Source organism: Pleurodeles waltl, chromosome 8 (genome assembly GCF_031143425.1).
Source record: "Pleurodeles waltl isolate 20211129_DDA chromosome 8, aPleWal1.hap1.20221129, whole genome shotgun sequence".
In the NCBI taxonomy this organism is placed as follows: domain Eukaryota; kingdom Metazoa; phylum Chordata; class Amphibia; order Caudata; family Salamandridae; genus Pleurodeles; species Pleurodeles waltl.
In genome coordinates, this window is record NC_090447.1 from 1,173,861,771 (window position 1) to 1,173,877,204 (window position 15,434).

The 15,434-nt window shown below is 43.2% G+C and overlaps 1 protein-coding gene across 1 annotated transcript in view; it reads left to right on the forward strand.

Moving 5' to 3' along the window:
* NUFIP1 (nuclear FMR1 interacting protein 1) overlaps window positions 1-15,434 on the forward strand; it is a 243,974-nt gene that overhangs the window by 49,594 nt on the left and 178,946 nt on the right. Inside the window, exon 4 of the mRNA XM_069205411.1 lies at window positions 7,777-7,839. Coding sequence (XP_069061512.1) covers window positions 7,777-7,839 — 63 coding nt within the window. The remainder of the gene's footprint in view (window positions 1-7,776; window positions 7,840-15,434) is intronic.

Sequence of the window (15,434 nt, forward strand, 5' to 3'; positions counted from 1 at the left end):
CATACACTTTTGAAAGCAAATGTGTGGCTGATAAATATACTTAAAAGTAGTGTGTCCAAATTAAATATGACCCCACAGATAAGCACTGTGACAAAATCCTATTACTATCAAATGTGTTCTGAAGACGGTTCAGAACTTATTCGTGGACTCCCTTACCTTTTGCTACGGAATGCTTTTGCGTCAGCCAGATTCAGTGGCAGATGTGCATTACAAAACCTGCTTTCTTCAAACTGAAACAAATTAAAAACAGTTACAGTTCTCTTCAAATGTAAAAAAATATTTTCATGTTTCTTCTGGCGTTAGCTGTCAGTGATTGAGAGGATTCAATTTAAATTTGTCTGCCTTGTCCATAAAGTGATTTATAGTGAAATAGTTTCACCACTTCTGTCTTGCTTGATTGGTTCGTCGCCGTCGTTCCAGTGCTCTACTTTTTATCCATTTTAGCCTAGCATTGCCAACATTGTGTCTGCAGTTCCTATTCTGCAATGATGCTGACAGATTAAAGTTATGCTTCTCAAAAACACAATACACATATGGATTTGGAATAAAAAACAGAAACGTATGGGAAAAAAACGTAACACTGTAAGGATGGCGTTATCGGGCATGGCAGTGCTTAATTTGTAAATAAAAAGGTGCCGGTGCTCAAAGCCCGCCTCTTAAAAACGCGGCTGCTGCAATTAAATGTGCGAACGCGGCATACTGAGGCAGCGTAATCCTGAAGCCATCTCGGGCCTCATTAATCCATTTAAAGGCACTGTGTCCATTCAGCTCACTCTTGTAGCTTTCTGCTTTCTCCCATTGTGACCCTTTTTCGTTTTTCTCTTCCTTCGCCTTCCCATTTGTGTTTTTTGCTCGCAGTGAATGCATGAGGAGGAAAAATAAGCACCGGCCCTCAAAAATAAGTGCCGGTGCTCCGCAACGGAAACAACAAGCACAAATTAAGCACTGGCTGCAGGGCTTCCTGCAGGTGCTAGATCAGAGCTGTTCAAGGGCAGTGCTCCTAGCCCCACCAAAAGATGTGTTGTGCGTGAGCAGGGGTAGGAGGCATACCCCTGCTAAAGAAGACGAGGAAGGTCGGGGTGAGAGAGTTCTGGCAGTGGGATCGGGGAGTGTCTCCCACAATACAATAGAAAAGGAAAGGTATTTGAGGGTGAAGGTTTGGGGGAAGGCTCTCTGAGTAAAAAAAGGTTAGGAGGGGACGGGTTCTGTGGAGGGGTGTGTGTACTCCCTTCCACTACCCGCTGTACTCTAACAATTAAGATGCACAGAGCCATGAAAATGACAACATTTTAAAGTGTACTTCAGTGAAATCGTCTTTAGCTATAACAATGGGCATTTCAGGTCAACTTCACTGTAGGCGACTTTTCAACACTGGACTTTATCCCATACAATTGAGTGCGATGTTGGATTTAGTAGTAGTCATTGCTGCTGCCTCCTTCTTCCTGCGTGCCTAGGACTGTGCTGCTTTCCTGATACACCACTCCCTGTTGTTTTTGTGTGTGAAGCCGAACGTATTTGAATTGCTTTAAATTCACACTCTGTGAACAGAAACAAAAATGACCTCTTGCGCTCATTTCCGTGGATCATGCAATTTGCAACAGGTATGCCTGTTTCATGTTAAGAGCAGCAATGACGCGGGCCAAAAGCATGGACGGGACCGCACAAGTTACTAAATAGGTGGCTTTACCTGCCTATCCCTGTATCCTGACCCGATAGAGAGAAGATGGCTATGACTGCTGCTGATTAGACAGAGGTAGCGGAAAGTCCATTTACATTCAGACCCCCTTGTCTTCCTCTCCTGTTTGTTTGGTAAATAATGGGCAATACCTTAATCCTAGAAACATATGTTAAGAAGGTCCCTTTTAGTCTGCTTTTTCTAAATAAACTCGAGCTGTGCATTTCTTACAGCACAGTGTTGAAAAGCAGCCCTCCAGGCCACAATCCTCTCTTTACAGGATTATTGCAGTGCTCCTAACTTGTACTTTCGAAAAGCTCAATTATTTAATTTGCTCTAGGTTTAAAACTGTACAGGTATTGCACAATTCAGCCTACCCAGACGCACTAATATCTCTCTTATCCCGACAGATCTTCATTGTTTGACCATAAGTAAAATAGTTCTGTTCAAGAACCTCTGCATCACCCATCATTCATTCATCATCTTCGGCCAGCTTATGTTGACGTCTTATGCTTCTTATACTGTTCCTGCTATAACGAGGCAGGATCTAGGTCACTTTTTTCTGTCTGCACTGCCTTCCCTCCAAATTTAAAGTTGCATTCAAATGGGTTGGCCTTCAGGAAATTCCAAAAGACAACTCTTTACCAAACCTCAGTCTTGTTTTTTAAATTGCCTTGTTCTCGCTTGATAGGGGTTTTCGTACCGATTCACCTCCGTGGAAACAGATGCACATTATAAAATTAACATAACCATTTCCCTGAAGCTAACTGCCACAGAACCCTGGCTTACTACAAAGGAAAATGCAGGACATTGACAGTAGTCTCTAGTCAGCTAGAGGGCACACTTGATCCCAAAACCAGGCTCTGAAACTCAGATGACAGGCTTAAGCCTCAATGTGCACGCTGGATGAGCCTGTTGACTTGGGATACAAAAAGTTGAAATATGAGATATCACAAGCTGTTAGGTCACTCAGGGAAGGGGCACATGCCGCTTCACCAGTTCCTACACTAGCACATTGCCAAATTCCCCTAGAGTCACACAAACCCCAGAGAAACCATTAAAATTAAACACCTACTCTTAACATTGGGCTTTATTGGGAAGCCAAGTAAAGTAGTCCGTGCGGGAGACAGTGGAAGGTTATAGATTCCAAGGTGTTGGAAACCAGTGCTGCCGGCCTCAGGAAGGGATACAGCGTGTTATAGTTCTGTTCAAACCGAAAGTTGCAATTCCAGTTTACAGTTGAAAAAAACTTGATAAATTGGTTACTAAAGGCGTACATACATACAACCTTAATATTTACCAAACAGATATGTTATATTACCAGCCATCAAATTGTACTTTCTATTTTCATTTACGTGCCATAAAACTACTTTATTTTTCTTTCAGATAATTTATTAAGCAAAATAGAGCATTTGCACAAAGCACAGTGCATATTGTGTCCTAGATCTGACTTTTGAGTGGGGGGAGGCTTAGAATTGGGCTTATTTTTGTTCGTGACAAGCGTACATTTATTGTAGCACACTTCTGACAGATGTGAGGAAGTTGGAGATTTTAAACGAATTGCGAGAGGTCCTAAGTAGATACCGTTGCAGTAGTAATAACGAAATGAGGGCAAAGCCAGAGACTGTGTATCACTTTTAGGTCAGGAATATGCAAAGGCAGTGAGTGGATGTACCTCTCCATTATTTGATATTAAATCTATTTTTAGAGATTCATTTGAACACAGCATTGTTTGCTCGCTTGTTAGTTCTTTGATTTATCAGCACTGCATCTTGGAGTTATTCTTACTTTAAGCTGTTCAATTGCTGATAAGATTCCCGTACTCCTTTATTCCAGAGGGTGCACGGATGTGAAGAATAATTACTGGGAAACACATTTCTCATAGTCTTTGTTTACCCTTGAGACCTTGCAGATTGATGAGTCCATTATCTAAATTACTGCCCTGGAAGACTTATCGGAGCTCACTGCACCTTATTGCCGGTTTTACAATATCCCCATGAGAATCTGTGCTGTTTTTCTTCAACCCACCATTCCACCTTTTAGTTGAAGCTTCATTCAACTTGGGGTTTAAGACCAAATGATGTCCAGAGAACTACATGGCTGGAATTTATAACGGATATATTCAAAATACCGTTACTTTGGAGAGTACATGCTTGGACAATATAAACTGCTAAAGAGCATGCAATATCTCCCTTTTCCCATTCATGTTAGATTTAGATGGGTGCGGGAGATAAGGAATGAAGAGACTTAATGACATTCTTTGTAAGTAAATTAACATGTAGACCGTTTTTGATATTATAGGCAGTAAGAAAGGACAACATCAGTGAGGCAAGCTGGTAGTTTAAAGCAAAGGTAGCCAACTATGGAAGATAACATGACATAAAAAGAGACTGTGCACGGAGAAGCACTTGTTGGTGGGGCAGAAGGAACGGGGGCCGAGAGATCTGTGCATAGAAAAAGTGAGGCTGCCCATGGTGTACAACTGTCACGGTAGACTGCAGAGATGGGGGAACTTAAGTTAAGAGAGCCATAACTGTGATTGACTGCTGCACAAAGAAAATGAGACCGCAAGGGAAAAAAAACGTGCCATGGAAGTGCCAGTGACAGAGAGGGAACAAGACCTGAGACAGCTGTAACTATGAGGCACAGCTGTGCAAAGAACTAATGCTCGGCGGACGGAGGAGGGGCGTCCAGGAAAGACATCAGTTGATAGAAAAAGAACAGGGCTGAGACAGCATTTATTGTGAGAGGCTGCTCTGCAAAAGAAAGTGTCTTCCAAGCTCAGCAGTTTGAGAACTACCCTCCTCACAACAATTAATTAGTAATGCTCGGCACAACACTGAGTAAATATGTGAAGCAGGGGCCTATTTTTTTATTTTATTTGTTTGGATGTTTTGTAAAGTGCCGATTGTTACCTTATGGTAACTATGAAACGCCTTTTCAGAGTAGGCCAAAGCTGTTTTTCCAGATTCTGATCAATTCCTAGCTGCTCCAACCCATTTGTGAGGCTTATTTCCCACCAGTGGCAAGCTGCACACTGTGTTGCACCGAATGCTGAGGGTTGTTTGAGTGCCACACATGTGATCCTGGCAGTTTGAAAACTGCCTGATCTGATGAGTGAAAGAAAGTGATAGCACTAAATTGTAATACCTACGTGATTACAATTCACGCGCTGTTCAGAAGATCACTTGAATGAAGTTGGAGAGAGCTGGTTAGGCAGTAAGCCTCGGATCCTCTCTATGGTGGTAACATCTTGCTACCCTCTGCACTGAAAAATATTAAAGGGTAAAACATATGTCAGTTAACTGGACTGACCACTCGTGTAATCCACACTGGTGTACCCCGTCTTTTAAAATGGTATGTTTGTCTACATTGTAAATAAGTATGTGCTCTGAATTACTAGTCTGGATTCTCAGAGTAGCAATGCACCCGTGTCCATCATTTGTTTCGATATAAAGCAATTTAGAACTCCTTCTAGGACCTCCTTTCCGGCGATGCTCTGGATTTCCAAGCTGAAGCTAGCCCATCCTCTTCTTATTTATTGGCTTCTTACATACTTGGAATCCTTCCCCCCCCCTTGCATCATGACTTGTGCAGAGTGAACCCACCACTCCTTCAGCACTGTCACTTTAGTCCAGTGCAGAACTCTTTCCTAGACCAACATCATTCTGCAATCGAGGCGCCCTAAAATATAACGCTGTGCTGTCTGCCACAAGCATGGTATCCTCCATGAAGTGGTGGAAACAGAGTCTAGTGGGAAGAAGAAATGGGCAGGATGCGGATTCAAAACACATCAGACAAGTATGCCAGTGTTTGGGACCAATGCCAAGGGAAAATGTGTCCTAGATAGTGAATTACACATGTATTTATGAATCACGGTTTCTTCCAAGGGTTTGTTAGAGCTGTATTACAAATGCTTATTACCCAACTCAGTAATACACATACCCTGGTCACTTTATTTTATTTTCCCTAGGGGTCTTATATTTTTTTTTTTTTTTTTTTTTTTTTACTACAGCTTGGATTCACTTTTGCTCCCATTCACCTGTCCTGGTCTTGCTAACTGTATTTCAAAGTAGTTGTTTTGTATGATTTCTTTTCTCAACGTGCATGTAGTAACCTCTGCAGTGCTAGACAGTTCTAGACAGGTACTGTAATTATTAAGACAGATGTTGTGGAGAAATCACATGTTTTTAAAAGAACAGGAGATCAGCTTTCAAATGTGCACACGGAGAAGAATTTAATATCTCAACATTTTCAACCAAGTTGGTCCATTGTTTACCTTAAGAATGTAATAGGAAAATGCCCGTCCTAGACGTAGAAAACAGCATATCTGAAATGTAGATTGTTATTTTCAGCCAGGCTCACTTTTCTTTTTCTACTCAACATTTCTCCTCCCACGCCCACACATCACTCGGGTTGAAATTAACACTATTTTCTTGGAACTTCTTGTGCTTTTGCAGTAGCAACATATTTTAAATACAAACATGTAAGTAAAATAGCTTGTTTTTTTGGTATGCTTTTATCATAAAAATTGTAGTACCGTCTGAGCCCTATAGAAGATGAGATCGGTCTTGTATTGCTTGTGTTCAGTTCAGGGTGAACCTGACCTGGCAATTCGTGCTGGACTTTTCCCATTGGAGCATAATCAAGAATGATTTCCATATGACTGGGCTCAAACAGAGGTGGCATAGTGTGCAGAATAATGATGGACTGGGATGCAGCCCTGATAATTACAGTTGGCAGATTTTAATTTTGAGCATTGCATCACTTTCCCTGCTGAAAAGGCAAAGTAGCAGAGGCACCAAAGGACATGATGCTTCTCACATGCACCGTCATACAGTCAATTAGGGAGAGATACTGACCTTTCTTCCAATTTAGATTTGTCCCACAGTGGGTCAGGCAGGTGTTCTCCTTCCTGCTGAACTATTTAGTAATGTGGAACCAATAAAGTGGTCTTGCATTTGGTCTGGCTGTATTGGGATTTAGTTTAGAAACCCAGCCTAAGCAAGTACGATCTTTCACGTTGACCCATGGTAGGTGGAATCCTACCTAGTCAGGTATTTTACTGAACTCTGGTACTTATTTTTGTCTTTGAAAAAAGTTGGACCTCAAATACCAAAATGCTAATGGCAAACAAGATTCGAGCTACTAACACCAGACATGAGATCAATTTCTCTCAGCATAAATGAGGACTGTTCTTCTTTGAAGAAGATGACAAAATGCAATAATGTTCTTGTTATCTCTATTGTACTGTGCAAACGTACTGGAGGATCAACATAGTGCTGTGCATTGCAGTGCTGCAGACACAGCAGGTATGTCAGATGAAGGAACGGAATGATGGGGGGCGGCAGCAGAGGTGTCATTAGACACCGTGGCCTCCGAAGAAAATCTTTGCCCAGACACTCACAGATCAAGCACCAGTCTATCTTCCTTGTACGTCATCGGTTTAAGATCATACATTGACGCCAATCAAAAACTGTTAACACTTTGCTCATAGCAAGAGAAAAATGCTTATTATTTGCGTTTTGATAATCTGTGTTCCACTCATATCTGGCTAGCATGACTTGATTATACTATTTTCTTGCTTTTTCATCCTCTTCCTGGTGCTTTAGACTGTTGTTAAACATTAGTAGAAATAGTCCTGTTTGCTTTACCTCGATATAACCTAGCACAGAAAAGAAACATGCTATTGAATCTTTGTTTCTTTACACGAACAGTATTTTACTCAGACGCTTGGCGAATGTGATTGAAAAGTGACCATCACTGCAGTATGTGACCTGTTCAGTGGTTTAATTGAAAAAATAGAACATAACAACAAATAGCATTTTCTATGCGTCCTTCCCCTCCTTCACTTCCTTGTAATTGGTGTCACTTGGCTTACATGTGCTAAATTGTATCTAATGCATTTATTGTAAATTTAAAACAAAAGACCTCCTTTTTAGGACTGGCCTGAGAGCGCAGTTGTTAACTGAGCATCCTCCAGCCCTTTACAGAAGCCCTAAATACCAGGCAGAGCACCTGGTGAAGGTGCTGATTTCTGGTTGAAACCGAACTTGTGAAAGGCCTCACAACAACTGTTCTGTGTTTGTTTCCTTTTGCAGTGCCGTGAGGATGGTTGCAAGTTCAGTGCACATGTGAAGCTGGTTCAGATTCACTGGAAAAATGTAAGTACTTCTAAATATTTGTATTGTCCCGTTTTTTTACCTTTAGCGTCCAAACATTCTTGTAACTGGATAATTCTAGGGTACTTCTTTTACGAACTGCTTTGAAGAGGATGGTACGTTTTTAAATGGTTACTGGAAAGGGCTATACATCTTGATGATATCCCATCGTTTATTAATATCCTAATAGGGATTTACTGTGTTTGTACTAGTTGTGATAGACAAGGGACTAAAATAATGTGTTCAAATATTGACTCTGGATGAGAAAATAATAAGATCGATTTGCTACACAAAGTGTCTATTCCAAAATACCTTAAAATTACCTCGACCCCCGTTACAGCTTGGACCAATTTAACATTGCATTCTATGGCACAACATTTTTTTTGCAAGAAAGCGGTTTAATAAGTTAGCTTTATTCAGTGTCACTAAAGCAAGATTTTTAAATCTCGTAAGACCTTTAAAATCTAATTTTAAATAAAATAAATATTTCTCAGAAATATTATGTGATTGAAAGGATGTCCGTGCAGTATGGCAGATAGACTCATAAGAGTATGTGGGTATGACCCATCCCAAAATCAGTACGATACATGGAGGGAAAAGTATTTAGAGGACATCTCCTAAGCTCCGGGGACAGCTTCGGAATTACTTGCTTGCCTCCCAACTGCTCCCAAAAGGTTCAAAACACTGGCGTCTGCTACGATCACTGGCCAGAATATGCAACTCTGGCTGGGGAGCTGGAGAGAACCGAGGAGACTAGATGCTCTGGGATCTGAACATGGCCTGTGTGACAGCATCTTCCTCTTCATGAGAGTCATTACTGCCCAGAAGTACCTGCAGAACCAATATATGTAGGGCTCGCAGGCAAATCCAAAGCCTACCCACAGATCAGAGTTGTGGCAAGGGACAGAGGGTCTGCATACTAGTGTTGTGGCTTTAGTGCAGAGCAATAGTTGGATAATTATTCTCATCATGTAATGCAGTAGATCAGTTAAGGAGTCCTACATATGTACTCCTCCACTACCATATCCCAATACCATACATTCAATATCTCCTCTTAATCCAGAAACCTGTTCACTATCTGCATTTTGCTCCACTGCCAGTATTTAGGTCTAAGGTTGCCCTTGTACGTGTGCTCTGGCAGGGCAGCCGGAGGACTTGTAGCACATTTGTTGAAGATGATATCACGGCAAATACCACAAAGGCAATTAAAATCCTGCTTGAGTCTCCTGATAATGTTTTAATCACGACAGTATGTCGTGACAGTATTAACTGATTGAGTACACTGATCTTTGATGTTTTTATTTTTAAATTAACTCTTGCAAAGCATATCATGTTTTGGCCATTAACCTGCTAATTAAGAAGCCCGTCCTGGCTCTGCTGAAAAACATCCTATAATTTTCCTCCTGGCCCTTTAATAGGCAATAGACAATCATCTTGCAAATAATCGTTTAGTTATCTAAATGCCAGCAGATTCCTTGACTTGGCTGTTTGTGTTTTCAGCTCGAGCAAGGCACTTATTTGGGTTGTGAGTACTTCTCAGGGTGAATTGAGGACCACTTGCGATGATACTATGAACTGTGCTACTTTTGGTAGCTCTGCCTGCACCTTTTGATTTGGTGTGTTGAGTGACTGTTTTTGTGCTGCAGGGTTGGCTAGCCTCACTATGTAGTGGTTCATGTCCATCCTTTCTAGTTGGGCTCAAGTAGTTTCTCAGTCTCTGCAGATCTGCAAATGTTGTAGTGGCTTCTTTTGTGCCCCAAATCTCGACCCTCCTCTCCCATTCAGTTTAACATATTTTCCATCCTCGGGGAAAGTTAGTTTGTTTTGTTGGCTCTGAGACAGTCTCTTGCATTGATAACTCCCTACGTCTACTGAGATTTGAACAAGGTTCTTCTAATTCATTGGTCAGTGCCTGCTTGTGCGTCACAATGAAATGGTTGGCAGGCAACCATGAAACAGAGGTGCTGTTGGTTGGCAAGGAACCCTCCTCTTGGGTGTCCAGTTGCTGGTCCACAACCGTGGACTTATGACCGCTACCTGAGAACATAATAGAAGAGTTCTGTGGGATTTCTTTGCATAGGTGCAGTGCATATATATATATATATATATATATATATATGTTCGATGGCATCTGTCGCTGTAGATACACATGGTATGCATGAGCTCGCCATCTGGTGTTGGGTCGGAGTGTTACAAGTTGTTTTTCTTCGAAGAAGTGTTTTCGAGTCACGGGACCGAGTGACTCCACCTTCTGTGCTCATTGCGCATGGGCGTCGACTCCATCTTCGATTGTTTTCTTTCCGCCATCGGGTTCGGACGTGTTCCTGTCGCTCCGAGTTTCGGAACGGAAAGTTAGCTGAAGACGGAAGATTTTCGACGGTATCGTTGCGATCCGGTTAGAGATAGACACATACGACGACGCGTTCAACATCGAAGCGCCTCGGTGCCCTTCGGGGTAGATTTCGGCACCCCGTCGGGGCCTAGTCGGCCCGACCGCGTGGAGGACAACGCCGATGGATCGGACCCCGTTTCGATTCTGCCCCGAATGCCACAACAAATATCCTTATACGGACCTACACTCGGTCTGTAATCTGTGCCTGTCACCCGAGCACAGCGAAGAATCCTGTGAGGCCTGTCGGGCGTTCCGGTCCCGAAAAACTCTGCGCGACCGTCGAGCGAGAAGACTCCAGATGGCGTCCACGCCAAAAGAGCGTCCACAGTTCGAGACAGAAGAGGAACAGGAGGAATCCTTTTCCATCCAGGATTCAGACTCCGACGAGCTACACTCTACAAGAACCGTGAGTAAGACGTCGAGATCAAACCTTAAAAAAGGAAAGAAGGCCCAGGGGACGCCACTGCCAACCGGCCATGGCTCCACCCAAATTCTCGGTGACCAACAATCGGCACCGAAAAAGGCCCATTCAGTGTCGAGATCGTCCGACTTCGGTCGAGACACCGGCACGCAGCCTCCTCGGGACCGAGAGAGTGCTAAACAGAAGCATCGACACCGAGAGTTCGGTGTCGACACCGATCGACGCCGAGACAGTGGCGCCGAAGACCATAGAGGCCAAGAATTTTCGGCACAGAAAAAGAGGAAGGTTACCTCGGAGCCGAAAAAACAATCGACAGGGCTTTCGGAGCCGAAAAAAGCGACATCAGACCCTGTTTCTGGCTCCTATACCGAAGAGCATTCTATGTCTTCTCAAATGAAGAAACATAGATTTGAACAAGAACTGCAATCCACTGACGTGGATCACACGCAAAAGCGTATCTTTATTCAGCAGGGGACTGGGAAGATCAGTACCCTCCCACCTGTCAAACGAAAGAGAACGCTTCAGTTTACTCCTCAGCAACAAACAACACAAAAGGTAACACCTCCTCCCTCGCCTCCACCTGTAACTCCGGCTTCGCCAACTTACACCCCGTCACATTCGCCAGCTCACACCGCCATGAGCCACGACGACCAAGATCAGGATGCGTGGGACTTGTACGACGCACCAGTGTCTGATAACAGCCCAGACACATACCCAACTAGGCCATCACCACCGGAAGACAGCACAGCCTACTCGCAAGTGGTGGCTAGAGCAGCTCTATTCCATAATGTGGAACTACACTCGGAACAAGTAGAGGATGATTTTTTATTTAACACCCTCTCCTCAACCCACAGCTCCTACCAAAGCCTGCCGATGCTCCCAGGCATGCTACGCCATGCAAAGGACATTTTCAAGGAGCCAGTTAAAAGTAGGGCAGTGACGCCTAGGGTGGACAAAAAGTATAAGGCGCCTCCTACGGACCCTGTCTTCATCACCTCTCAGCTGCCACCAGACTCTGTGGTGGTAGGGGCTGCCAGAAAACGGGCAAACTCACACACTTCTGGGGATGCACCTCCCCCAGATAAAGAAAGTAGGAAGTTCGATGCAGCCGGGAAGAGGGTTGCTGTCCAAGCAGCAAACCAGTGGCGCATCGCAAATTCACAAGCGCTGCTAGCGCGATACGACAGAGCCCACTGGGATGAGATGCAGCATCTCATTGAACATCTCCCAAAAGATCTGCAAAAAAGAGCAAAACAGGTTGTTGAGGAGGGTCAAAACATTTCCAACAATCAAATACGCTCCTCCATGGATGCAGCAGACACGGCCGCAAGAACCATTAATACGTCGGTTACCATCCGTAGGCACGCATGGCTCAGAACGTCTGGATTCAAGCCAGAAATTCAACAGGCAGTGCTTAACATGCCAGTAAACGAGAAACTTCTGTTCGGTCCGGAGGTCGACACAGCTATAGAAAAGCTCAAGAAGGACACTGACACTGCCAAGGCCATGGGCGCACTCTACTCCCCGCAGAGCAGAGGATCTTATAACACCTTCCGCAAAACACCTTTTAGAGGAGGGTTTCGGGGTCAGGCCACACAAGCTAGCACCTCACAGTCCGCACCGCCCACCTACCAGGGACAGTACAGGGGAGGTTTTCGGGGCCAGTATAGAGGGGGGCAATTCCCTAGGAATAGGGGAAGATTTCAAAGCCCCAAAACCACTACCAACAAGCAGTGACTCACATGTCACACACCCCTCCCACACAACACCAGTGGGGGGGAGGATACGTCAATATTACGAAGCATGGGACAAAATAACTACAGACACATGGGTCCTAGCAATTATCCAGCATGGTTATTGCATAGAATTCCTGCAATTCCCTCCAGACATACCACCAAAATCACAAAATTTAACAAAATACCATTCACAGCTTCTAGAGATAGAAGTTCAAGCACTACTGCAAAAAAATGCAATAGAATTAGTACCAAGCACACAAATAAACACAGGAGTTTATTCACTGTACTTCTTGATACCAAAAAAGGACGAAACACTGAGACCAATTCTAGACCTCAGAGTAGTAAACACATTCATCAAATCAGACCACTTTCACATGGTCACACTACAAGAAGTGTTACCATTGCTCAAAAAACACGACTACATGACAACCCTAGACCTCAAGGACGCATATTTCCATATACCAATACATCAATCACACAGGAAATATCTAAGGTTTGTATTCAAAGGAATACATTACCAATTCAAAGTATTGCCTTTTGGTTTAACAACCGCTCCAAGAGTATTCACAAAATGCCTAGCAGTAGTCGCTGCACACATCAGAAGGCAGCAAATACATGTGTTCCCGTATCTAGACGACTGGCTAATCAAAACCAGTTCGCTCACACAATGCTCAAACCACACAAATCAAGTCATACAAACCCTCTACAAACTAGGGTTCACCGTCAACTTTGCAAAATCAAACATTCTGCCAAGCAAAGTACAGCAATATCTAGGAGCCATAATAGACACGACAAAAGGAGTAGCAACGCCAACTCCACAAAGGATCCACAATTTCAACAGGGTCATTCAACACATGTCTCCAAACCAAACAATACAAGCAAGAACAATACTACAGCTCCTAGGCATGATGTCCTCATGCATAGCCATTGTCCCAAACGCAAGACTGCACATGAGGCCCTTACAACAGTGCCTAGCCTCACAGTGGTCTCAAGCACAGGGTCACCTTCTAGATCTGGTGTTGCTAGACCGCCAAACTTACCTCTCGCTTCTATGGTGGAACAGTATAAATTTAAACATAGGGCGGCCTTTCCAAGACCCAGTGCCAGAGTACGTAATAACAACAGATGCTTCCATGACAGGGTGGGGAGCACATCTCAATCAACACAACATAAGAGGACAATGGAACATATATCAAACAAAACTGCATATAAATCATCTAGAATTATTAGCAGTTTTTCAAGCACTAAAAGCTTTCCAACCAATCATAACCCACAAATACATCCTTGTCAAAACAGACAACATGACAACGATGTATTATCTAAACAAACAAGGAGGAACACATTCAACGCAGTTAAGCTTGTTAGCTCAAAAAATATGGAAGTGGGCAATCCACCATCAGATTGGTCTAATAGCACAGTTTATTCCGGGGATCCAGAATCAGCTGGCAGACAATCTCTCTCGAGATCACCAGCAAGTCCACGAATGGGAAATCCACCCACAGATTCTGTACACCTACTTCACACTCTGGGGAACACCACAAATAGACTTATTTGCAACAAAAGAGAACGCAAAATGCCAAAACTTCGCGTCCAGATACCCACACAAGCAATCCCAAGGCAATGCCCTATGGATGAACTGGTCAGGAATATTTGCTTACGCTTTTCCTCCTCTCCCTCTCCTTCCTTACCTAGTAAACAAATTGAGTCAAAACAAACTCAAACTCATTTTAATAGCACCAACTTGGGCAAGACAACCCTGGTACACAACACTGCTAGATCTGTCTGTAGTACCACACATCAAACTGCCCAACAAACCAGATCTGTTAACGCAACACAACCAACAGATCAGACACCCGGACCCAGCATCGCTGAATCTAGCAATCTGGCTCCTGAAATCCTAGAATTCGGACACTTGCAACTTAGCCAAGAGTGTATGGAAGTCATAAAGCAGGCCAGAAGGCCATCCACTAGACACTGCTACGCAAGTAAGTGGAAAAGATTTGTTTGGTACTGCCATCATAATCAGATACAACCGCTAGATGCAACTCCAAAACATATAGTAAATTACTTGCTCCATTTACAAAAAGCAAAGCTAGCCTTCTCTTCTATTAAAATACACCTTGCAGCAATATCTGCATACCTGCAAACTACCTATTCAACTTCCTTGTATAGGATACCAGTTATCAAAGCATTTATAGAAGGGCTTAAAAGAATTATACCACCAAGAACACCACCTGTTCCTTCATGGAACCTAAACGTGGTTCTAACAAGACTCATGGGCCCACCTTTCGAACCCATGCACTCTTGCGGAATACAATTCCTAACCTGGAAAGTTGCCTTTCTCATCGCCATTACATCTCTAAGAAGAGTAAGTGAAATTCAAGCGTTCACAACACAAGAGCCTTTTATACAAATACATAAAAATAAGGTCGTCCTACGACCTAATCCAAAATTTTTACCAAAAGTTATTTCACCATTCCATCTAAATCAAACGGTAGAACTACCAGTATTTTTCCCACAGCCAGATTCTGTGGCTGAAAGAGCACTACATACATTAGATGTCAAAAGAGCATTAATGTACTACATTGACAGAACAAAGAACATCAGAAAAACTAAACAGCTATTTATTGCATTCCAAAAACCTCATGCAGGTAACCCAATATCAAAACAAGGTATAGCCAGATGGATAGTTAAATGCATCCAAATCTGCTACCTTAAAGCAAAAAGACAACTGCCCATTACTCCCAGGGCACATTCAACAAGGAAAAAAGGTGCTTCAATGGCCTTTTTAGGAAACATCCCAATGCAGGAAATATGTAAGGCAGCCACTTGGTCTACGCCTCACACATTCACCAAACACTACTGTATAGATGTGCTATCCGCACAACAAGCTACAGTAGGTCAAGCAGTATTAAGAACTCTATTTCAGACAACTTCTACTCCTACAGGCTAAACCACCGCTTATGGGGAACTAACTGCTTACTAGTCTATGCATACCATGTGTATCTACAGCGACAGATGCCATCGAACTGAAAATGTCACTTACCCA